Source organism: Orcinus orca, chromosome 12 (assembly GCF_937001465.1).
Source record: "Orcinus orca chromosome 12, mOrcOrc1.1, whole genome shotgun sequence".
In the NCBI taxonomy this organism is placed as follows: Eukaryota; Metazoa; Chordata; class Mammalia; order Artiodactyla; family Delphinidae; genus Orcinus; species Orcinus orca.
This window is the reverse complement of record NC_064570.1, coordinates 49315875-49340932: the sequence shown is the minus strand read 5'-3', so window position 1 is coordinate 49340932 and position 25058 is coordinate 49315875. Positions and strand designations below refer to the sequence as shown.

At 38.5% G+C, this 25058-nt stretch overlaps 1 protein-coding gene across 2 annotated transcripts; it reads right to left on the bottom strand.

Annotated features, from left to right (window-relative positions):
• Nucleotides 1-5893: 5893 nt before the first annotated feature.
• Nucleotides 5894-20352, bottom strand: CD164 (CD164 molecule). Of its 2 annotated transcripts, none has more exons than XM_004264739.3 (6): nucleotides 20016-20329; nucleotides 17094-17177; nucleotides 15603-15674; nucleotides 14112-14147; nucleotides 10049-10105; nucleotides 5894-8394 (listed from the first exon to the last, which is right to left on the bottom strand). In XM_004264739.3, the coding sequence occupies exons 1-6, from the start codon at nucleotides 20200-20202 to the stop codon at nucleotides 8228-8230; spliced, it is 603 nt and encodes a 200-aa protein (XP_004264787.1). In that variant the 5' UTR covers nucleotides 20203-20329; the 3' UTR covers nucleotides 5894-8227. The 2 variants fall into 2 exon arrangements, with proteins under 2 accessions (XP_004264787.1, XP_033274603.1); XM_033418712.2 differs by lacking the exon at nucleotides 5894-8394 and adding an exon at nucleotides 8405-8534 and having other exon boundaries at nucleotides 20016-20352.
• Nucleotides 20353-25058: the final 4706 nt, after the last annotated feature.

The following is a 25058-nucleotide window of genomic DNA, read 5'->3' as shown; positions in this document are numbered from 1 at the left end:
CATCACACTGATCCACTACATTGACAAAATTATGCTGACTGGATACGATGAGCAGGAAGTAGTAAGTACTTAGGTACCTTAGTAAGACTCGTAAGAACTAGAGGGTGAAAGATAAATCCTACAAAACGTAACTGCAACAGAGTTTCTGGGGGCTTAGAGCATGATGAACCCCCAAGATGAAAGCCATATTGCTTCATCTCACAGTATGTTACCATGAAAAAAGAGGTATGATGCTAAGTAGGCCTTTTTGGATTTTAAAGGCAAACATATACTATATTTGAGTGTGCTACTTCAACCAACCTAGAGAGTCACCCGTAAGACTACCAATTTTGAGTAGGAAATCACTCACGAAGGCCCTGTTGTGAATTTAAGGTAAAGTATAAGCTGCTCTGCCATTTAGGTCGTATGATCCAACAGAGCTAATGATACTAAGTGTCCAGGCATACAGGGACACAGCATGGAGCTTCTGTCAAGCACCAGTAGGAGAATCACAGGGCAGACCCCTAGGATTTTGGAGCAAATCTTTGCCCTCTTCAGAAGATAACTCTTCTCCTTTTGCACCTTGGTAGAGACTGAATGTCTAACCAAGGGAGATTAGGTGATCATATAGCCTGAGCTTCCCATCATGATTTGGGTGTTGTAGGACCCACTTAGTCATAAACTTGAGCATGCACAGCAGCAGTCAATGGAAATGGTATACAATAGACTTAGCTTGCTTGAGCTGGTCTGCAACATAAAGTGTCCTTGAACACGTGGCTCAGACCCAGTATCAACTCAATCCATACCTCTGACCTGAGGTGCTCTAACAACTAGCTGGCCAAAAAAGAAAAAACAAAACAAAACAAAATCAAGCCTGCTTTATAGATAGGTCTGCATATTGTTGGTTCCACCCAAAAGTGGACATCTGCAGCACCAGGGGTGGACCTGAAGGACAATGGTGAAATAAAATCCTCCCTGTGAGCAGAAGTCTGAGAGTACATCTGGTTGTCCAGTATGTCTGAATGAGAGATGACCACAGCTACAGATCTATACTGATTCATGGGCTGATGGTTCGGTTATCCAAGGACTAGGAGGAAACAGGATTGAAAGTCTGGTGATAAGGAAGTCTGGGAAGAGGTATGTGGATGGACCTGGGAATGGTCACACACTGTGAAGATATTTGTGTCCCATGTCAATGTCCAGTAAAGGTCATCCACAGCAGAGGAGGCTCTTATTAATCCAGTGGGCAAAAAATAATGTACTCCGTGGGTGTCAATCAACCTCATTCCCCAGCTACCCTAGTGCTTGCTCACTGCGCCCATGAACAATACAGCATTGGTGGCAGGGCCAGAGGCTTTGAATGGGCTCAACAACATAGACGTCCCCTTCCTAAGGCTGGCATGCACTACTGACAAGTGCCTAATCTGTCAAGAGCTGAGACCGATACTAAGGCCACAGTACTGCACCAATCCCATGGGTGATAGTCATCCACCTGGTGGCAGTTTGATTACATTGGACCCCTTCTATCATAGATGGGGCAGAGATTCAACTTCACTAAAATAGACATGGATTCTGGACATGGATTGCCTTCCTGTCCGTAATGCTTCTTTCAGCATTACCACCTGACCCATGTCATGTACTCACAGAATGCCTTACCCACCATCATGGCATTTCCTATAGCATTTCTTTTAACCAAGGAAACAATTTCACAATAAAGGAAATGCTGCAGTGAGCTCATGAAATTAACATACCCCAACACTCAGAAGTGGCTGGTCTAACTGAAAGGTGGAACAGCTCAGAGTATTCGTGTGTAACAGTTGGGAGACACCACCCTGCAAGGATGGAATTCTGTCTTAAAGGTAGCATCTGGCTTGAGATGGAGTATATGGGTCCAAGATCAAGGGGTGGCACCTCTCACGATTATACTTCTCATCCCAGCAACCTCGAACTGTGCTGGTTTGGAGGTCTTAGTTTCCAAGGGATGCTTCAACTAGGGACACAACAATGGGCCTACTGATCTAAGATGAGACTGCCGCTTGGCCAGGATTCTTTTGCCGCTAAACCAATAGGCAGAAAAAGGTCTTACTACACTGGCTGGAATGATCAATTCTGATTACCAAAGGGAGGTTGTATTGCTGGTACATAATTGAGGCAAGGGCTATATCTGGAACACAGGGGATTCTCTGGGTACCTGAGAAACAGAAAAGGTTAATGAAAAATGACAGTGACCATAACAGGTAGGACAATTAGAGGATTCAGAACCTTTGGTAATGAATATTTGGGTCACTCCACTAGGTGAAGAACCCTGACCAACTGAGGTTCTGACAAAGGGCAAAAGAAATATCGAATATATAGTGGAAGTTCATCAATTTAGAAACAAGGGCTTTGAATCTACCCCTTGTTGCCTGCTCCATCAATTATTATGGTGAAAATGGAGCTGGGCCATATGAATACTTTTTTGCTAGGTGGCATGTTTTGTCAGTAGAAGGTACTGGAGGAATTTCTCTTCCTGGTTCTGGGTAGACTCTTAACAGTGCCCAGCTCTAGCAGCGCATATAGCTTAGCAGTACAGTGTCACCTTACCCTGCACCCCCTGTTGGATGACTTCACAGACTGCCACTGATGTAGTATCTCCTCATGGATAGCTTCCCTGGCACCATCGCCAAGGGATTTACAGCTGTCACAAGCTTCATCCCAAGAGCCATGGTTGTATCTTGATTTCTGGAATTCAGCCACAAGGAACATAGATAGTGGCTATTCCCGATATTTGCTATTTTGTGTATTCTTTAGAGTTCTCTTTACTGCTTTGCAGATTTTTATTTCTTAAAATATTACAGATAATATGCCCCATCACTCCAATCTACTCCTATAGTTAATACTTTTCTGTCAAATCTTCCTGTTCATATTATGTGGCTTCTGTCTCCTGCTGAAACAGACACCAAAATCAAAGACTTGAAAATAGTAATTGAAGGAAGTCCACTGACCTTGGGTTAGCACCCACCATATTTTAAGATTAAAAAAATCTACAAAATGTTAAGATGATAGAAAAACAGGCAATTCACAGAGGAAGTACAAATTAATTATAGTAACCAAATAAATCATTCTACTTACTGGAATATTAAAATTTAACTTTGCCAATATCAAGTGGTAAGGATACAGAAAACATTCTGATATCTGCTGGTGGGGACTGGAAGGCAATCTCAGTGTGTTAAAAATTTTAAAGTGGAAACCCTGTGACGTAGGTGTCCATTTCTCCATGTTTACTCTAGAGAAATATTCATACATAAACAAGGTGACAAGTACAAAGATATTCTTTAGAAAACAGTAAAAACTACAAATTACAAACAACCTAATTGTGCTTCAATAGGTAGATACTTACAATATTCACACTACATATACCAACAGAGAATTTAAGAATTTGGTATAGCTAATGAGTGGAAAAAAGTTGCAGGATAATGTTAAAATAAAAATTCACATCATATATTTTTTTAAGGGTACATTTAGTTATGTGTATATAAATTGCTGAGGGGAAGAGTTTAACACCAAACCAATTCTAGTAATTACCTCTGGAAAGTGGAGGAGGGCAAGGAAGGGGAAGGGGCTAGGAATGGTCAAAGCAGACTTCACCTGTAATAGTTCAAGAAAAAAAATGTATTTATTACTTAAATAATTAAAAATTAAGACTAAAGTCCTATCTCGAACTTTTTCTTCTGGCCAAGATGAAATAAGAGACTGGATATACCCTGAAACAAATGAAAAACTAGACAAAACACATTAAGCAGTGGTTTTCAATACATTGGACTTTAGGCAAAGAAGGATAGTGATCCCTGAAGGAAAGAAAACCACCGACCCAGCTTACTGCCTTGAATTTCTAAGCCATGATGCAGGAAGGAAACAACCAGGCAGAGCTCAGTGGACTTCCTGAGTTGAGGAGATGGAGCTGAAAGTTAAGGGAGACGAAGGGAGATAGAGTTCCCAGGGCAGAGGACCAGGGAGGAGAAAACTACACAAAGTGGAACTCCAGAGATTTGCAGAGCGCACCCCTCCCCTCAAGTGTTCAGTAATGTACTGGTCAGCACATGTACATGAGGAAACTACCCAAGAAAGGTTTAGAGGAAACAGTACCTGGAACGCACACAAGTCTAGGAATAGAGGCTGTTTCCACTAGCCCAGACCAGAAAGCCTCTTAATCCAGGAGGCACTACGTACACAGAATTGGGGAACAATTAGCCCTAGAACAAATGCTCTGGTCTCACCTAACAAAGCTTAAAAGCAAGACCTGAAAGGATCCAACTGTTTCCAAGTTGGATCCAACTGTTTTCATAGTTTTCAACTATGTCCCAGAACAAAAATAACTGGCATCCAGCAAGTTAAAATTTATGTCTGGCATGCAATAAAAAATTAGCAAGCCTACAAAGAAGTAGGAAAATATGACCCATAATGAGGGGAAAAAAAAGTCAATGAACAGAAACTGACCCAGATGTTAAAAGCTGTTATATGTTCAAAAAGTAAAGATGGAACATGCAGAAACGTGAAAAACACCCAAATTGAACTTTTAAAAGTGACGACACCTGAAATGAAAAACACACTGGGTAAGATTAAAAACAGATTAGACATAGCAGAAGTTGTTAGTGAATTTGAAGATGGTAATAATCTGACATGAAACAGAGAAAGATTTTTTAAAAACCTAAACAGTGCATGGGTAAACTGTAAGTCACCTTCTAGCAGCCTCTGTGTAATTAGAGTCCCCAACACAGAGAATGGAAAGAACAGAAAAAGATACCTGACGAAATAGCTGAAAGTTTTCCAAATGTGATGAAGAACCATAGATCCAAGAAACTCAACAAGCCTCAACCACAAGAAACAAAGAAAACTACAGCATAGCACATCACAATCAAAATGCTCAAAATGGTGATAAGGAGAAAAATCTTTAAAGAGGAAAAAAAAAACATGTACTGAGGAACAAAAGATAAAGATGAGATTTCTCATAGGACACGATGCACGTGAGAAGATGTTAGATCAACATCATTAAAGGGCTAAAAGCAAAAATGTCAACCTAGAATTCTATATCCAATGAAAACGTCTTTCAAAAACAAAAGCAGACACACAAAAACTGGAAGAATTCATCAACAATACCTGTACCATCAAAACTAGAAATGTTCAAGGTTAAAGGACATCCTTTAGGCAGAAGGTAGATAACACCAGCAACAGGTTATCTACACAAATTAAGGAAGAGCACAGGGATGGTAACTACATGGGGAAATACACAGGACTTTTCATTATCATAAAAAAAAAAACCTATTGTGAACACCATTCTTATCAAAATAACAATTTGTCTCTAGCAATGTTTTGGGGAGCCTTCAATACACTCTTCTGGATTTTAAGGCTGATAGGTGAGTATTTATTCTCTCTTCTTAGTCCAAGTTCTGTGATTTAATATAGAATATAATGTTGCCCCAAACATGGGCCTAAAGAACCAGATTTCACATACCAGCATGTGGCTTTGTCCTAGATATTTATACCAAAGACTCTGAACAGAAACCCAATTTTACTTTATATGCAATCTGAATAAGGCAAAAAATGACAAACAAGCTTTCAGATATCTAACAACAGATGGTATTCTGATAAATACTTGCTTAACTAGCACATAAGTAGATGATTTCTAATGATTTGAGGAAGATCAACTTGCATGTCAATCCCACAGGCATACCAAGTCCTCCCTCCAACTATCATTTCTAAGGCTCTGTTCTCCACTGATGAATATGTCCCTTAGTTACTATCTGCTAGTCTTCAGGAGCAATGAAAAACTGAGGAGACAAGCCATCCCCCAACAGACTAAGGTAAACTCACTAGCATTAAACTTCATAATCAAAATATAAAAACATACTTTAGTTAATAAAAAAGAGCAGATTAATCCAACAAACATGTAGATTTATTTAAAATCAGTTTGGTACATGATACAGATTGGTTTTGCAGTTTTTAATGAACTGAAATAGAAATTTCTAAATACAGCAGTGTCTGTGCAACAAATATCTGTAAGGTAAAATAAGGGATTTTAATAGACCTACAATCTGCATGAACAAATCAGATGAAAAATCTGAAAAGGTTTCTATATACCTTCTGGATTAAAAAGAACCCAAAAATTATTAATGGCTCAAGATACTAAACTGCTAAAGGAAGGGGGGAAAAGCCTGTGAGTTCTGTTGTAAGAGCTCTTTTTGTAAAATCTAATTCCATATTATGATTCTGTTAGAGTAGTATTCAAAATTACAGAAGATGAGAGGCTTCATCAGCTATATTTTCACAAAAGTAGCTATAGTGTTAACATTAATGTGTGGCAAGGTATTCCTATCTAGGTAAATGACAATTATACCATTGTAGCTAATTTTTACCACTTTGGGAGAATGGAAATTCTGTACGTTTTCAACTGAATCTTGTATCTTAAAGCACTCACTAAAAACTAATAGCCATGGCACCATAATAAAATTTTTTGTGAGGTACCTAAAATACTACTACTGAGGGAAACAAAAATGTGAGGTAAGCCTACCTTTCCCCAAAAACCTTTGAAGCCAGAGATTTTAAACAATTAAGGCACTTGAAAACATTAGGTATATGTACCAATGTGCAAGTAAAACAAACTTTAGCTGTACCAGCAAGTAAAGAAGAAACAGTAAATCTTCATTTTAAGAACCTTTAATTATCTAGATGTAAGGAATTCTGGCTTATGAAATGGACCAAAGCAACTTGTCATTTCTTACTATAAAATATTGAAAACCAAGTGCTAAACACAGCCACTATAGGCTAAAGAAACTAAAACAAAAAACCTTAATGACCTAGAAAAGCAAAAGCTCATTTTAAACTGATTTAAGCCTCTGAACTAATCCAATGTGTCAAAGGCAGGGAAGAAGTATCCCTCTAAACCTGAAAAAACTAGTGCTTCATAAGGAAGCTAAAGAAATAAAAGTATGCATGCTTATACTACAGCAATTGAAACTCAGAAGAAAAGGATGGAAAAGGAGAAAAAAAGTACAACCTGTTTATCCAGGGCAATCATCATTAAAAATCTACAGTAATCTGATCAACTAAAATTTTTCATGAAATTACACTGCTCACGTTTGCTGTCTCAAAACTTAAAATGATTGTCTCATTTAAAGAGTTAATAAATGATTCTAAAACAACTTCTTTCTTTCTTGCCTTACAGAAGTTACTTTTCCAGAAAGCTTCGTGGAAATCCTTTTAAGGTACAACAGTGTTAGGATAATTTTTTGAAGTACAAAGGAAAATACAATTAAATCAACTTTATCTCTATACTTTTTAACAGCCATAAGCAAAACGTTGGGAGATTCAATAGATGAAAGCTTTTGACTTTGTATAACATCCTTTAAATTACTCAGGCTTGAAATAAAGTAGGTAAGTTTTCAATTAAGTACTAACAGTATGGTATCTAAAAGCAGGTTTACTACTGCTCACATCAACAGTTACATCCTCAGACCAACCTTTCCCTTCATTAATGTGAAAGAACAAATCACCAACATTTTAAGTTACAGTCTACCTTTCAGTCTGTCTTTTAAGGCACTGTTCTTTATTTTCTCAATGATATAAGGTGCTTTACAAGTATGAACAATAACCTGCTACACTTTAATGTTTTGTATCCTTTCCATTCATTTCTTTAAATCTGGAATGTAATTCCCTGTGTGGCATCTTTTTTCTAATGTAGAAAAAATAACTTATCAAGCACAAAATTTTACTCTAAGGATATTAAATTTATAAATTTATTCCACTTTTGCAACGATAGCCCCAAATCCACCTGATTGATGCTCATTTGGCACATTCTTCTCAATTCTGGTCACTAAACTACATCCTGAGTTAGGATGAAAAAAATGCAGCTTTCAGGCTTTAAAATAACTACATTTAAATTGCCAAAAGAGTCATGAGGTTGTCTGCGCAGGACAATGTTTTCCATCACTTACAGAGTTACATTTGGCATGTCAAGAAGAGAGAACATAATCCCACAGCAGCAGCCATTTAAAATAAAAGAAGACAGCCACAAGGATTCATGCAGAATATTTTACATATTCCCGTTGAGCAAATAGATTTCACTGATTTTTCTTCAAGGGCGATGCTCCTATATGCATCCTTTGAAAAATTAAAGATCCTAGAATAGCGTCTTCCATGTGGGACATCTTGAAAGATAATGTTTTGGTTTCAGTGAGTTACACACCAGTCCTTGTTAATTTAGCGGGTCTGTTTACAGAGTGTGGTAGTTTCGTTCTTTAGATTTGCAGAATTTATAGAGAAAGAAAATTACAGCCTGCACACCCAAGACAAGGACAATTCCTCCAATGAAACTGGCTGCATCAAACGTAGACTTCCGCGCAGGTTGTGTAGTCGGAGCTGAAGTGGTATTAGTTGTACCTGTTAAATGAGATGAAAGAAATAACAACACTTAATAAGTCTCATGATCCTCTATAATTTCAAGACTCACCTGAGCTTCTTTTTTGCCATGTGTTAAATTCTATGAAGTATTTCCTCTCGTGTCAAGTCTTTACAGCTTCCTAATTGAGGAAGACGACCATTTACCAATCCCGTTCTTCATTCTATCCAGCAACATCAAATGGTCAATGCTGCTATATAATTTCAAATATGAAAATGACAAAAATGACTCTCCTGGCACATTATGCCCTGGGAACATGTCAAGCACTTTTAAAACCTGGTTTCTTCAGACTACATATTTTAGTTAACTGCTAGAGTAAATATTAATATTTGTGTTTAAAATTTATACAACTTTTGCATTTTACTAAATATATAAGGTAAATAAAAATTTGATTAGTTTTTCAAATTACAAAAGTAATCTTAATAATCTACAATTATAATCTTATAAATCTTCAATTTGTAATTCTAACAAGCAGAACTCACCATTAAAGACATTTAAATTTTACTCTGAAAATGTTATAATGAAAAAGTATTACCAAAGGAAATAAAGCACAAAAATTTAAATTCCTTTTCAGGCAGTAAAATGTTTCAACAAGAAACAAAACAAAAATTCCTTTTCAGAGACTAAAATGTTTCAAGTGGAGCACCATCCACTTTAACAAAAAGCAATTTCTTTCTTTTTTTAAAATTTTTGGCTGTGCCACGCGGCACACAGGATCTTCGTTCCCCGACCAAGGGATCCAACCCACGCCCCCTGCAGTGGAAGTGTGGACTCTTAACCACTGGACCACCAGGGAAGTCCCAACAATTTTATATTTAAAATAAAGTTTATTTTCTTAACTGGAATAGCAAATAAACACTGGTTCCTGTGGCTGTATAAGTTGGCCAGCTTTAAAATTAATTACAACTGTTCTGTATTTCTTCTTGTGAAGACAGAATGGCTTCGCTGCAATTTAGAGAAAGGTAGCACAAGAATGAAACCAAAAGGATCAAAAAACCCATAAAATATTCATGAGAATCAAAACAGTATTATAAATATGGCTGGAGGGAAGGGTTCCTAACCTGTGTACCTACAGTGCCCTGTGGCATAACCTAAATATGATTTAGTTAATAACATGTCAAATCATTAATTAATAAAAAGTTAATTTTCACACACACTATCAAAGGTTATAAAGGAATATAAGAAATGGTAAGAAATATGAGGTGCACATTTGGTAGTGATCTTGGCTTTTTAGACCCTTCACAGCAAAAAGGATGGCTATATTACCTTCACTCAAATTGCCATGGTCTAATACAGCACACAACGAATCCCTAACAATAATCAGTATTTAATTTTTAAGTTATAAGAAATTAGATTTCACCTACAGGTTGTACTGAAAGGGTTTTGGAAAACCATTACTGTTTAATTCTAACATGTCATGCCAAATGTGATTACACTTTAAAAATCCAGAAGAGGACTCTCAGCAAACCTTTCTTATTGCTTTAACAGCCTACTATCTTGGTCCTCCAAATACAAGAGATGAATTTCAGTTCATAACTATTCATGAATAAAATTGGACAGTGATAGCAGAAATAGTAAAAGGCAACACAGCACACACATCCTACCCCACGGTTAGTTTAAAAAAACCTCAATTACCTGATGTAGTAGCTGTGGTGGAAGCTGTAGAAGGGGAAGGCGGAGTTGTGGTTTTAGCTGGAATGTAAACAAAATGTATTAAAATTTTAAATTTCTCAATTATCTAGCATCTTTTAGAAACACTACTACCACTTCAACATGCTTTCAAATTTTTTAGAGAATAAAGGCCAAATCTCAGTTAATGGTTCAATAACATATCTATGCATCCAAAATATTAGCTCTGAAGTGTATTTTAAAACATTAAGCAATCAAAAACTTCTATCTATGTTAACATCTATGTACATATCTAAGTATAAAAATTTATGTATACACTTGGATAAAGTTGCAAAAAGACACACAGAAGGGCAAGAATTAGTATTTAGGTGAGGGAACTACAAGTTCTTTACCAATAATCTTGCTTCCAAGACAAAAACTATTAACTTTAGTAAGTCAGGTAAGAAACAAATACAATTCAGTCTATGTAAGTATCAAGACTTGCTTATCTTCTTCATTTCCAGGGCTTGGCAAACTTTTCTTAATGAGGCAGACAGTAAATATTTTAGACTTTGTGCACTGTGTAATGCACCAGCAGTCAAAGACAACAAGCAAATGAATGGACATGGCTGTGTTCCCAAAAATTTTATTTAAAAGAACAGGTGCCCTGGGGCCATCATTCCCCATCTAAATAATATTAAGAGCCCAAGGGTAAGCTCTCTCTACCATACTGCATGAGTGTCTCTAAAGAAATGCACTCATGGGAAGAATCAGTTTGAATGTAAAAACATTTTAGGAACTAAAGCACTATATTGAGACTTCTGATAGTATCGATACTACTAATAGATATTAGCAAACGCTATGATATGTTCACACACATTTATTTGTACCCCTTTCTCTCTAACTGTAAGCACCGCGGTCCAGCTCTTGGTTGGACATTTAGGTCATCTTTCATTTCTGCATGCTATGAACATCTTACAGGGTAATATTTGATCTCATCTCTGATAGGACTGATTCTTATACAGAATTCCTAGATTAGAGGGTATGGTTATTTTAAGACTCATAATCCCTTCAAAGTTTTTGTTGCTTATACATTCTGTGAAACAAAAAATATACTTCATAAATTAAACATATATCAAATTCTTTTCAATCTTAAAATACTAATTTTGTCTGACAACCTTAGGGGAAAAAATTTGCAAATTTGCTATTTGTTTCTCACTACCACCCTCTGAACATGGTAAAAGAGAGAGAGATAGATAGATATATATATATGTATTTTAATTTTGAAATCTGCACTGGTTTAAATCTCTGAAGCACCAGAAGCCCACTACATAATCAATGAAGGCAGAGCTATGAGGTTTAATTTTTGGGTATTTGTAAAAGTTGCCCTCACTTTTAAAAAAATAATTCATTTTTTGAAATAGGCAAAACATTTACATATTTTTACTTTTAACCAAAGTATTACACTGGTAAAATTTTCAAAATCAGGCACTACTTAGGGAATACCTTGTTGACCTACCCTATGTTCCTTTCATTTAAAAAAATAATTCATAGGTTATAAAAGCTGCTACTGGTGATAGAAAATTTAGAAAATACAGTAGAAGCATTTAAGTGACTCTATCATTCTGAGAAACATGTTACTTCCTGCTGACCATTTTTCTAGATATGTATACAGCAACAAAATAAAATTGTACTGGAACTACTTAACACAGTTTGTTTTCTACTTAATATATTTTCCACTGTATTTCTAATATAATTTAGTCATTCTACTGTAAGATATTATGTTACCTATAAATATTTTTATTTATGTTTATAATACTTATATTATTTGTACTGGTGTTAGACTATATAATTAACCTCACTGAAAGCCTATCTACATAAATCAGATTCTCCTTGCATCGTTTCTTTAACAGTTCCTTTATTTCTCACTTGCTCTCTTCAGCAGCTGACATGGCAAGAGACCATATAAAGGCTGCTCTTCAACCACTAATTACCACTCAATTGATGCATTTTCTGCAAGCAAGCCCTGACCTCCTTCCACTTCACAGAACCAAAGAGAGAAAACAAAAGACACTCAAGGAGATCACAGGAGAACCCAGTGTAGAGCAAGTAGAACTACATCAAGATTCATAAGGAAGAAATGAAAAACAACCCACAATAGTTTTGGGGAAACTATTTCCTCCTCTGCCCCTCTCTGTTCATATCCTACCTTCTGGAAATCCATATTCTTTCAGTATCTCTGCTTTCATCAACTTTTAACACATCCTCCTTGTCAATGACTTCTGGTGGTTTTATCAGCACACAACTGTTTGCTCTCCAAAATACTTTCTGTAGAATTTGCAGATTTCCATGGAGTGACTACTCCCATTGTAGCCATTAATTCAAGCTGCCAACATAGTATCACTGAGGGTACAGGGGGGATGAGCTGTGCCAGCAGAAGCTGGTACAAGCTAGCTCAACACTGCCAAAGTCTTTCAAAATGAGTTCTTAGCCTTGTTACACCATTTGACTACTTTTTCCTCTGAAAAACTACACTTAAAATGCCTACACACACAAACACAGGTTTTCTTAGGCACACGTCTCTGGGCTTACTTCTCTGCCCATCCTTACTCAGTTTCTTATCCAGTCCTCTTCCCACCTCTTAGACATTACTGTTCCCAAGAGCCTGGTCCTCAAGCCCTGTTCTCTCTCAAAGCTGCTCCAGTGGACTCTACCACTGCCTACAATGGTTAACTTATCTGTGCTGTGTAGCAGAGTTCTCCCATCACCTCAATCATCAAGTGCTTTCCTTTCTACTTCCTAAGCCAATTTGCATACATCTGCAACTCCTCCGCTATTAGTTCTCTAGAATTACTGCAATAGCATATCTCATCTGTGTTCACTCTTGCCTCTTTCCACTCACCTCTCTACACAGTTAAAATAAGTTATTTTATTAAAATGCAAATCTCATCATGCTTCAAACCCACCAGCAAAGTATACAATGGCACGTCCCAATCTGGCTCTTGACCTGTTGACTGTCCAGCTTAACTTGTTCTCGCCTTGTACTGGACACTCCAAATGCCAATTCCCTGACTTTATTATACTCTTTTACCTCTCCTTCACATGAGCTAACCAGCCTGCTCCACTTGGGAAGTTCCTCTCGGATTTTACCAGTGTAATTTCAAGACTCAGTCAACATCTCCAGGAAGCTGTCACCACATATTACTCAACACACACACCTTCCTACAAATCCCCCAACACACTGTGCTTCCCGACCTTTCATAGTTCCTACAATAGACAAAATACTATCTTACTTGTGTTCCTATATCCCTATCTTCTAGCCTAGTACTTGTCGTGGAGAAGATGTTTTTTAATTATTTAGTCTTACTATCAAATTCGTAAAGATTTTTACAAGGAGATATTATTTAATTAATGTTGAAGATGTGGTAAAAAACTTTCCAGTTGTTGATAGGAATGAAAAGCATATCTTTCTGGAAAGCAATCATTATTAAGAGTCTTAAGATAATCATATCCTCTGACAGAGAATGCTGTTTGAATCAATCCTACCAGAGATGACAGCAAATACTTTCCTATAAGATATTCACTGCATGAAGAATGAAAGATGATCTAACTATCCAACCAAGAGTAGATGGGTAAAGTGCATACAACAACGTGTGCAGTTAACAGGGAGAACAATTCAAACCTGCATGGCCATATCATCCAATTTCCTAATAAGTATATTTATTTAGATACACAAAGAGAAAAGTCTGGAAGAACTGAAAACCTTTTGGTGTACCTATGGATGATGAGAATTAATTTCCTTTAGGCTTCTATATTTCCTTAGAGTTCCACAAAATGCACAAAAAGCTGTTTGCAGACTCAACGTACAAAGCTATGGCAAATCTGCTCAAATTCAATGAACGTGAAACACTATAGTTATGTTTCTCTGTCACAAATAGTACACGTTAATGTAATTACTGTAGTCCAAGACTACGTCTACTCATTTTTAAAATCATACTGATTTTTAGATATTTAATTACTAAAGTTATTCATCAAAAAAAGCTTAAAAACCTTCAAAGGAGGGGGAAAAGAGTCAATTATCTTGTATTACCTGTAGAATTGGTTGGCAATGGTGTGGCAGTGGGCACTATTTAAAAAAACAAACACACATGTAAGTCAAAGCTGTCTAAAATATCACAATCTGTAACACTATTTCCCAACCTGCAGTCATCTGAGTGCCACTTTCACAATGTTTTCATTTAAGTGCCACATATGGAGTAGATAGTTGCTCTGTCCCAATATTGGCCTTCCCTTCTTTCGAAATAGCACCAATTTTTAGTGACAGCCTCCCATGCAAAGACATTTCTTAGCCTCCCCTGCAGCTAGGTAGCCATGTGCAACTGCTAGGAAGTATCTGTAAGGTAGGGGTCTCTCACTTTCCCTTCCTCTTCCTGTTGGCAGGAAAACCATTTTGATGGCTGGAACATAAGCATTCACCTTGCAGAATAAGGTCAAAGCCATTTCTGAGGAATGACACAGTAAAAACCTAGAAGGAGCCTGGGTCTAATGGTTGTAGAGATGCCTCTCTAGCCCTCTAGCTGCACTGAAACCCAGATTTCCTTTACACGAGAGCCAAACTAATCTATCAATTAAACCATATTAATTTGGGGTTTTATGTCCTTGATAGCCAAAACTAATTCTAACTGATACATCATCAAATGAGTAGAATTACTTATTCAGTTTTTCTTCAATGTATTTTAAAATTCTATACTTAATCTTACTTCTAAACAATATTATCATAAAATCACTGGTACACACACATTAAAATAAATATTAAAACTGTTTGTTCATTTACCACCTAAACCATATTATGGACTCTACATTGGGTATAACTGATCTCATACTAATCAAAGTTTCAGTTACAAAGTTCAAGTTGGGATGGGGGGAGGCGAGAGGAATGGGGAAACCCCTACCAAAATTAAACAGTTACAGGTAGTCTTTCAAGGTTACTGACACACTCCAGAAAAATCTTTTATTCTATTTATTATCTACACACCAAATTAGGAGTTTGACTTTCCAATTAGTTTATAATCTTGTTAGAAAAATCAGTTTTCATCTAGGAATTTTTAAAAACTATTTCCTGGGCAGAGTAAACGTTAAATAACCAAGTTCCCCAAACCAAAGTACAGAAAATGGAGGAATACAGAGAGGATTCATTTAACCATAGCACAAACTGATCCAGACTGTGATAATCACCAGTACCATAATCAAGAAAGTGCCAGAACAAGGTTGTCCAGGCCTGTAAAATGCAAATAAAGAGAGGGTGTAAAATACAGTGAGTATCTGGAAGAGTTAAAAAAAAACACAGAGGAGGAGATATCTGTACAGCACTCCACAGTATGTACCAGCAAATGACTAAATCAAGCTTCAGAACACTGTCCTTTCAGCAATCAATATGAATATACTATTCAGATCCAAGTTTGTAATGAGATTAGAATTATGGAAATGCTTTAAACCAAATATTGAAATAAGGCTTCCCGAGGCAATGATCTTCCTTACCTCTTTGTAGCCACTTTTCCCAGACGCCAATGTGAATACTTACCAGTACAGAATTCGGTGCTGTTCACCACCTTGCAATCACTCACTGTTGAATTATCTGAACAGTAGCTTTTACCTGTTATTGGAAGGGGACGGGAAGAGCATCAATTATTCACATTATCTTTGACTTTGTTACTATGCTCCAGAGTTGCTTCCAAAAATCGAACTCAGGTATAAACTCTCTAGAAGTCCACAGATAAACAAAATACTTTGTTATTATCTTTTTCCCCTTGTTTTAGACATATTACACAGGATCTCTCCAAACATCCTTTTAAAATCCACATGAATATACTGAACAGATAAGTCAGAAACACGTGTATCTCAGAATTGTGGTACTATACCAGGAAGGTTGCTAGAATCCACAAGAGGGCTGAGTCAGTAGGGGGAAGTCCTTAGAAACTAATAAAGGCTTAGTAAACATGAGAGGTGCCCCATAGCAGCAGTGGGATCTCTGTTCCAGATCTCTGCTTTAGTCTTCTACACTTTCTAAAACCACTTTCCTGGATGGGAAGACTTGTAGCACCAGCAAGGGAAAGCCTTCCCCAACATATCCTACAGTAAGGCAGGCATTCAATCTCCAAAACTTGCCAACTCTGCCATACAAGAGGGCAGGGGCACACTCTTAAATTCCATTTTATCACCTAGAGAAAAGTGACCCTTATACAACAAAGAAGTTAATTTAATTCAAACTTAAGCTAATACCTTAATTTTAAAAGAGGCTTTTAAACTTTTTTACGTAGTGACATAATTTCCAGAACTCTTCAATTTTTCAATGAAGAATAAAAAGCTTAACATGTAGCTTTGGCTTTTTCTTTATATATAAAACAAAAAACCTGAGAAATTGTTTTACTGATAAGAAAAAAAATGCAACCATCTTACCTTAAAACAATAATTTATGCTGTAATCCGGTGGTTCTAACAAAAACCTTATTGGCATTTCAAACTATCTCCATCTAGCTCTTTATCCCTCAATCAAATTAAAGACTTTAAAACTTAACAATAGCACAAAAAAAGTCACTCTTTTCCCACTTCATTCTCCCATATCTAAGTATCCAACAATGCTTCATAAGGTCTCTTTATAGTTCATCTAGTAGGACATCTACAGAAGATAAATGCCTCAAACATTTTACTGGGGAACAGTTTTCAGGGGAAAATTCCACAGCTTTCTCTCACAGCTAATTTCAGAGTACTAGTACACTTAACCTAACCACAAAGGTCTAAAATTTCTCCTCCTTTTAAAGCTATCGAGCCTTAACTATCAAGTCTAAGAAATTAAAGGGGGGAGCATGGGAGACAACAAAAGATTTTAGGGAGAGTATTAAGCAATTGGTTAAAATTTAAAGGAAAAGTATTTGATTTGCAAAATAAGTAATGCACACCATCCCAAATGTTTCACATAAGTTTCAAGTGTTCAAGAATACCTTGCAGTATTTTTTAAATGTTAGAACAAAACAATACTGAACTCTCAAAATTAAAGCAATCCCAAAGTTTCTTACCTTTACACTCTATCCAAAAGCAGGTAGTGTTAGCAGCATTAGGGTCAAAACAGGAAACACAGTTGTTGCGGCTTTCACAGATTTCTGGGGGTAGGAGTGGGGGTTAAAATATATAAAATCAATTAATTGGTATCTTATTTTGAGTTTGTACTAGTTACTGTTTTTAAACAACAGCAAGTATTACATACAGTACCAGACTTACTATTTCAAGAAAATGGCAAAACTGTATAACCCATCCACAGATGAATGGATAAATGTGTTATACACATACAAGGGAATACTATTCAGCCATTAAAAAAAAAGAAATCCTTTTATACACTACAACATGGATGAACCTTGAGGACATTATGCTAAGTGAAAATAGCCAGTCACAGAAGAACAAATACTGCATGATTCCACTTATATAAAGTATCTAAAATGGTCAAAGTCTGAAGCAGAAAGTAAAATGGTGGTTGCCAGGAACTGGGAGAGGGGAAATGGAGGTTTGCTGTTCAATGAGTATAAAGCTTCAAGGAAGATGAAAAATTCTGGAGATCTTCTGTGCTTATAGTTAATACTGTACAGTACACTTAAAAATCTATTAAGAGGGTAGATCTTACGTGTTCTTTTAAAACCACACACAGAAAAAAAAACATTATAAAGTGGCTTACTAAAAAATTCCTATCATTATAAAAAACTTATGAAGCCAGAAGTCAACTCAAGAGAAAGGGGGGAAAAAGCACAAGCTAGTGGGAACGCTCAATATTTCTTGGTACCTATCTAAACAACCCCTTTTTGCACAGCAACTATTTCAGACACTCAAGAGTTTGAGTGTTCCTTAAAAAAGAAAAATACTGGAAAAAAGGCTGTTGCGAGGCCAACACTATACACAAGGAAATCACTGCCCCAAAACATCAGATGTGAACTTGAATTTTTAATAGTAATAAAGATTTATTACAGGTTAAACCCAAGCTCCGATGATGCCTATCCTGAAAAATCTGAGATCGGTAATTCATAAACGGTCCACTCTTTCCGGGGTTTTCCATGACGGGAGGATAAGAGACAACACATCTGGAGCGGGCTACAGTCACATAATTTAACAAGTTAGCAAGGTCTTTGTCAATAATTTAAGCCAAACGGCTCTGAGACAGGACATCTAAGGCAGCTAACTACAATTCAAAGTCTGGACAAACAAATGGACTATAGAGTTAGGCTCTATACATTTTCCTAGAAGCTAGATGCCTCCAAAAAACATTCTCATTTGCTTTCCCCGTGCCTAAAAAACAGTTCTGCATAAACACATTGCATTTCAATATCTATCAGAGATTGGGACATATACCGTACCCTTTGGGGAGTGGCAGGGAGTCACAAAGTAGAAATAAGTTCTTCAGAGGTTTGTATACACATGAAAAATGCTAGTTGTTTAAAATCTTCTGTGCTTGATGATGAATATTTGGGTAGCATAGTGTATGTTATTTACAATGAACTAAACTTGCTGCCTTTCAGGCTGCAGTTTATCCAACCACCACTTAACATAAAACACAAATCATCTCCTTTGCACTCATTTCAATTACACAAATGCAATTAACATATTTCCAAGCCTCTCTTTAAACACACACACACCCCACCTCAACCCCCCCCGAAAAAAATTCTAGGAGGAAACTACCAAATAAGCTGAAAACAAATTCTGCTCTATCATCTTAGAAATAGTGCGGTTAGAATCTCCAGTATTGTACTGCAATTTCCTTTCTTCATTAAAAGATGTTTGAATTTTACCATTACATCTTTCTAAATCTAACAAATAACATTAAGTTTACTATATATGTCATTAAACTCCTACAAAATACAAAAACTAGAGAAGATACTGTAAAACAACGTGATCGGCCTAAAAAAAAAGGTAAAAATTCTTACACTTCAAGTCTTCGGTCTATATGCCAGTTACTCCTTACCCAATATTAACTAGGATAACCAATCACACTAGACTGCAAGTTTTAAATATCTAAGGTTCTTCACCTTAATTTAAAATTTATCTTCCCTCCTCTCGTGCGTGTTGTCACGGCATTGACAATTTCTGCTGTAAGATTCAGTGTATGCCTCAACCAGTCTCCAAATCGACTGCAGAGCTTAACAAAAGGTCCTGATCTAGTTTTAGAAGAACGACAAACCTGGGTTCCAATCTCAGCCTCACAATCTACTAAACACACGGTTCTGGCGGAGTTACTTTATCTCCATCCACCTCCTAGGTTTCACCACTTATCTTCTAGTTTAGCCTAAAATACTAACAGATACATGCGAAGCACCGGGTACACGAATGGGTACTTTTTCTCCTTTGCACACAGCACGGAGTGCAAAATTTTAATTAATTAAATGCTCAAGCCTCAAATACATCCCATACCTATCCGCAAAACCGATATAATTAAATATCAAACGACTTATTTTTTCAGACCTAGGGCTGAGACACCAGCAAGCATTAGTTTGCAGCGTCTCTTTCCTTCTTTCGCCAACTTCGGGAGAAGCCTCCCTTCGAAAAGAAGACCTGGGTGGACAAACGACTAACCCCAGAGAGAGGGAGTTCGGTCTCATCGCCAACTTTGGAGGCGGTAGCCTCGCCCCATAATCAACCTCACTGCCGCCACCACGGAAGAAAGCCACGTCCCCTCTTCGGAGCCTGAAGTGAGGATGGAGATTACGAGGCACTTTTAAACAACACCTCCAGGCGGGCAGGACACTGTAGGGCCGGAAACAGCCCAACGGCCCCAAGGCTCAGCCGCCCCTTCTCCCCGGGGCGATCCCCAACAGCGGCCACTTCGGCCCGTCCCCGGCCGGACTCGGACGGGCCGCCATGTTGCCGGACCGCGGCCCGCCCCGGCCCCGCGCGCACCACCGGCAGGGAGAGGGCCGGCGGGGGGGCGAGAGCAGAAAGCCCGTTGGGCCGGCGCCCACCTGGTGCTGGAGTGGTGACCGTCGGGAGGGTCGGCGGCGGCACCGGCGCTGTCGTGGTGGTGTTGGTCGGTAGAACCGAGGGTGCAGTCGTGTTCGGGGCCAGGGTGGTGTTCTGAGCTGCGGTCATCACGCAAAGCGAAGCCAGGCAGCCAGCGGCCAAAAGCAGCGGGCGAAAGAGCCCCGACATCGCGTCCTCCGCGCTGGCCCTGGAGCAAAAGCTAAGACACCCAACGTTGCGCCCGTCCCTCCGTCTCCTGCGGCGCCGCCTCTCAGACCCGGCTCCCCCCGCGGGAGCGCGCCGGTGTCACGTGAGGGCGGCGTGCGGAGGCGGGGAGCCGGCGATACCAACTGGAATCCTACGGAAGGGGGAACAGAGGAATCGAGAGGAAACTGAGGCAAGATTTTCCCCAAAGCGACTGTACTGGCCAAGCGAAGAAACTGCCTAGACACAGGAAACTCTTATCTGCCCTCAGGTTGCCACACAGGGCGCGGCTGGGCTTTTCTCGTTCCTGTAATAGAGAAGGCTTCCCCCCCGGCTTAGATGGAACAACCTACATGATGTGGCGACGGAGTCCTCGCGAACGACCAGCTTGGTCCCACGTGACCTCCGGGGCAGCACTTCCCAGACCTGAGACCCGCTGGGCGGAAGTTGTTTTCAGGCGTTTAGTTGAGAAAGAATTAAGTTTGTACTGTCCTCCCGCGTTCCCAACGTGCTTGCATAAGTATGCTTCGTAGGACCCGCGCTTTTTTCCTTGAAAGTCGATTTTGCTGGAATTCTGTAACCTTGTGCTGGGACACCCCAGGGAAATGGAAGCACCACGCGGTTAAGGAGTTTCTGCTCCGCCGCCCACGTAATGTGAGCGGCTGAAACACCGAAAGCGGTCTCCTGCCTTCCAGCCGGGAACGCACACTGTCTACCTCTGTCACGCTTTCCCACCCTGACTTATCTAAATCTGGCGATTTCAGCCAGCGGTAGCAGCAGCCAGTCTGTGCCACCGCTGTAGTCGAAGAATCAAAGAAAGAAAGACGCTACGGGTTGGAAATCCATCTGGTCTGTTCCCACCCCCACTTTACAGGTGAAGAAACCGAAACTTAAAAAGAGACTTGACCGTAAAGCACAATTGCTTGGCATCAGGGCCGGTTTTCGAAATGCCTGTTAATATTCTGTCACAGCTCAGGCTTTTAGTAAGGGTGAGCGCCATCTGATGCCCAACTCACAAAAATATTCAGAGGTGCATCCATGCTTATATCAAATGGTAAAACTTAGGTTATAAAAGCTGTATTTAACGCTGTTTTCAGCTATTTGTATTTATCATCTAATTTTAATTACGTGCATTTAGTCTAATAAAATAACAACATCAGTTGCTTTTGAGATCTGCTTTTCTATGGAAACCCCAAAAAAGAAGACTGCATAAGTGCTTTATCATTTTTTACCTAAACTTGAAGCCTTTCCTAACCCTAAAATCGAATCAGTGGGATGCTTCTGTACCCTCATGACTATGAATATTTGTTCCATCAACTACACTAGTTGGAGATTTGCTTGGATGTAAACAAGAAACTCGGTTTTTGACTGATCCAACCTATGGCCAGAAGCGTGAGAGTACAGACAAGTAAGTAAGTGAGGTCTCATTATCAGCCTTCAAACAAAGAAAGGTATTTCTTTTCTCAGGATATTTCTCACACGGTATTTATTTAGCACATAACCATCTGACACCAGACCAAATGAAGGCACGAGTCAACTTTTTTTTTTAATATTTATTTATTCATTTGGTTGCGCCGCATCTTAGTGGTGGCTCGCAGGCTCCTTAGTTGTGGCATGCATACTCTTAGTTGTGGCATGCATGTGGGATCTAGTTCCCTGACCAGGGATTGAACCCCGGCCCCCTGCATTTGGAGCACAGAGTCTTAACTACTGCACCACCAGGGAAGTCCCTCATTGTAGTTTTGACTTGCATTTCTCTAATAATTAGCCATATTGAGCATCTTTTCATGTGCCTGTTGGCCATCTGTATGTCTTTTTTGGATAAATGTCGTTTAGATCTTCTGCCCATTTTTTGATACAGTTGTTTGGTTTTTTTGTTACTAAGTTCCATGAGCTGTTTATATATTTTGGAAATTAAGCCCTTGTCGGTTGCATCCTTTGCAAATATTTTCTCCCAGTCCGCAGGTTGTTTTTTCGCTTTGTTTATGGCTTCCTTTGCTGTGCAAAAGCTTTTACATTTGATTAGGTCCAATTTGCTTACTTTTGTCTTTATTTATTTTGCCTTGGGAGACTGACCTAAGAAAACGTTGCTACGATTTATGTCAGAAAATGTTCTGCCTATGTTCTTTTCTAGGAGTTTTATGTTGTCATGTCATATTTAAGTTAAGCCATTTTCATTTTATTTTTGTGTATGATGTAAGGGAGTGTTCTAACTTCATTGATTTACATGCGTATAATAGTTTTAACATGTATTAAACCTTGTGTAATATTTAAATAACATCCAACAAAACTAGAGAAGGATTAACAGTGAGCTAAAACTGTGTATTCGTATTCTTACTGTTCACACTGATTAGGATTGGTGATAAAATACTAGATGCTCTCCACTTGGACTATGGTATTTCCTTGATAATTGTTCCAGGGTTTCATAGGGGAGCATTACACTTTAAAGCAGGTGTTCTCAACCTTGGCTGAAAATAGGAACCACCCAGACATTTTGAAAAATACTGATGCCTGGGTACTGATTTAATTCATCTGGAATAAAGTCTGGGCTTTAGGAGTTGTAAAAACTCCCCAGGTGTTTCTTGTCTGCAGCTTAGGTTGCAAACCACTACTTTACCCTTGCTTCTCAAAGCCTGGTTCATGAACCAATACCATTCATACCACTTGAAAACTTGTTAGAAATGCAGGTCAGGCCTCACCTCAGACCTCCTGAATCACAATCTGCATTTTAACGAGATCCATATGTGCACCTATTAAAGTCTGAGAAGACTGCTTTATACTATAACCTGTGGAGAACTATTCTCCTAAGTGGCCGCAATTCTTAGTGGTGAATCCTCTACAAAATTACATCAAGCAAGACATGTTGTGAAGTTTTTGTTTCTTTATTTGGGTTTTTGCTTGTTTTACAAAGGTATGTAAGGTTATGGTACAAGCAACACAAAACTATTGGATATGCAGGAGTCTTGGAGCCCAGCCTAGGTTCCCTCTAGGCTGCCACTTGAGACACATTTATTTTTATTTCTATACTGCTTTAAATCCTGGGCAGGCTAGAGCTTTTCCCATTATATCTCTTAGTCCTTTAGGAAACAGAACGAAGACTTGTTAATAACTCATTCCTTAGGAACAACCCCCGAGTTCAAAGTAAACTACACCCAGGCAGCTTTCTGATACCAGCATTACGCACTACTTCCCCCTGTGCGCAGGCATCCTTTGTGCTCCTCCCAATCCTGTCTTGGAGTGCTGCTTTTCAGTCGGAACACACCCTGATGGATATTCTGCTCATTAAAATGTTCAACTGATTCTGTACTGAATGGTAAAGATCACTGCCCGAGCAGCCCAAGCAAGGGTCCCAGTCACTCTTCTGAAACCCCAGACTGCCCTGTTGCCTCTCTAGAAGCGGAGGGCTCACTTCCAGCCCAGCCAAGAGCTCTAGGACCCTGCACCAGGCCTCTAGTTGCTATCCCTTCTGATTGATCTGTGTTTGCATACCTCCCTGCTGCTTTGATGAAATCAGAGTTTCTTGTCTCATCATTTTTTCTCATTCTTTTCTGTTGTCACACTTTAGTGCTTAATAACTTTTTTATTTGTTCTGCATACCTGTATGCCACAAGTCTCTCATGTATCTTTGACTTTAATATATCCCAGTGGTTCTTAACGTGTGGTCTCCAGGCCAGCAGATCATCATCACCTGGTACATGTTAAAAATGCAAATTCTCCAACCCACTCCAGATCCACTGAACGGGAAACTGGTGTGAGGCCCAGGAATCTGTGTTTTAATAGGCTCAAGCATTTCTGATGCTCACTGAAGTAGAAGAACCTATGATTCACCATGTTTTCAAAGCCCCCTATCAAGTGTCAAACTTTGTAATTTGTGTTTTATGTGTTACTACTGAGTTTGTTACATTTTGTATGATGTATAAAATTTATTGGAGATATGGACCAACTAGATTTGCAAGTTTAAGTTGCGATTCCATTTTGGGAAGGGTAGTGGATGGTATAAGCAATATAGTAGTTTAAAAAATGAGTTTCCATGAGGGAAAGAGTATCACTAGGTTGATAGAGATTAATTTTAATTTTGAGGATATACCTTTGAATTAATTCAGTCAATTGGAAATTAGTATGTTAGTGAGAATAGCTAACACTGAGCATAACAGGGACTTGCTGTTTCTTGAAATGATGATGATGTTCTTTCTATCAGTGGCAGTTTCTCTGTTTTTTGTGGGTTGACATTCCAGATGGGAAGATAATTTTTATCAAATTTCTGCTATGTGTCAAGGATCATTAGTGGTGTCTTCACAAATTAACTCAATCCTCAAACCACCATGAGATAGATGTACCCCGATTTTACTAGTGAAATTGAAGCCCAAAAGTAGATAATAGTATTGATTTTATAAATTTACTCAGGGAACCACTGAAGTTTTAGAGCCTGAAGGGAGCTAACAACTTCTTTACTCCTATTTGTTCTTTTTACAAATGAAGAAAATGCAAGGTTAAGTGATTTGGGCACCATTTTGCTAGCTAGCTGGGACTAAAACAAACACACCTGATTTTAAATATGTATAAAATGTAAATAGTATGGAATCCTGAGGTTGCCAGCCTATTCATTCATTAACAAATAGCTGGCATTGTTTGGAGTTGGGGAAAACATATTCTTTAGATAGAATTTAAAATATTTATCTCAAATCTCCCAAAATAAACAAAATGAAATGATACCACACTCTGCTTATTCACATGGCTTGGCGTAAGACAGAGCATATGTACTTGACTTGGCCATATCAGCATTTAGGGCTAGGTCACATAGTTAACATTTTGTACAAAGCATCAGAATGCCTTTACTCTCA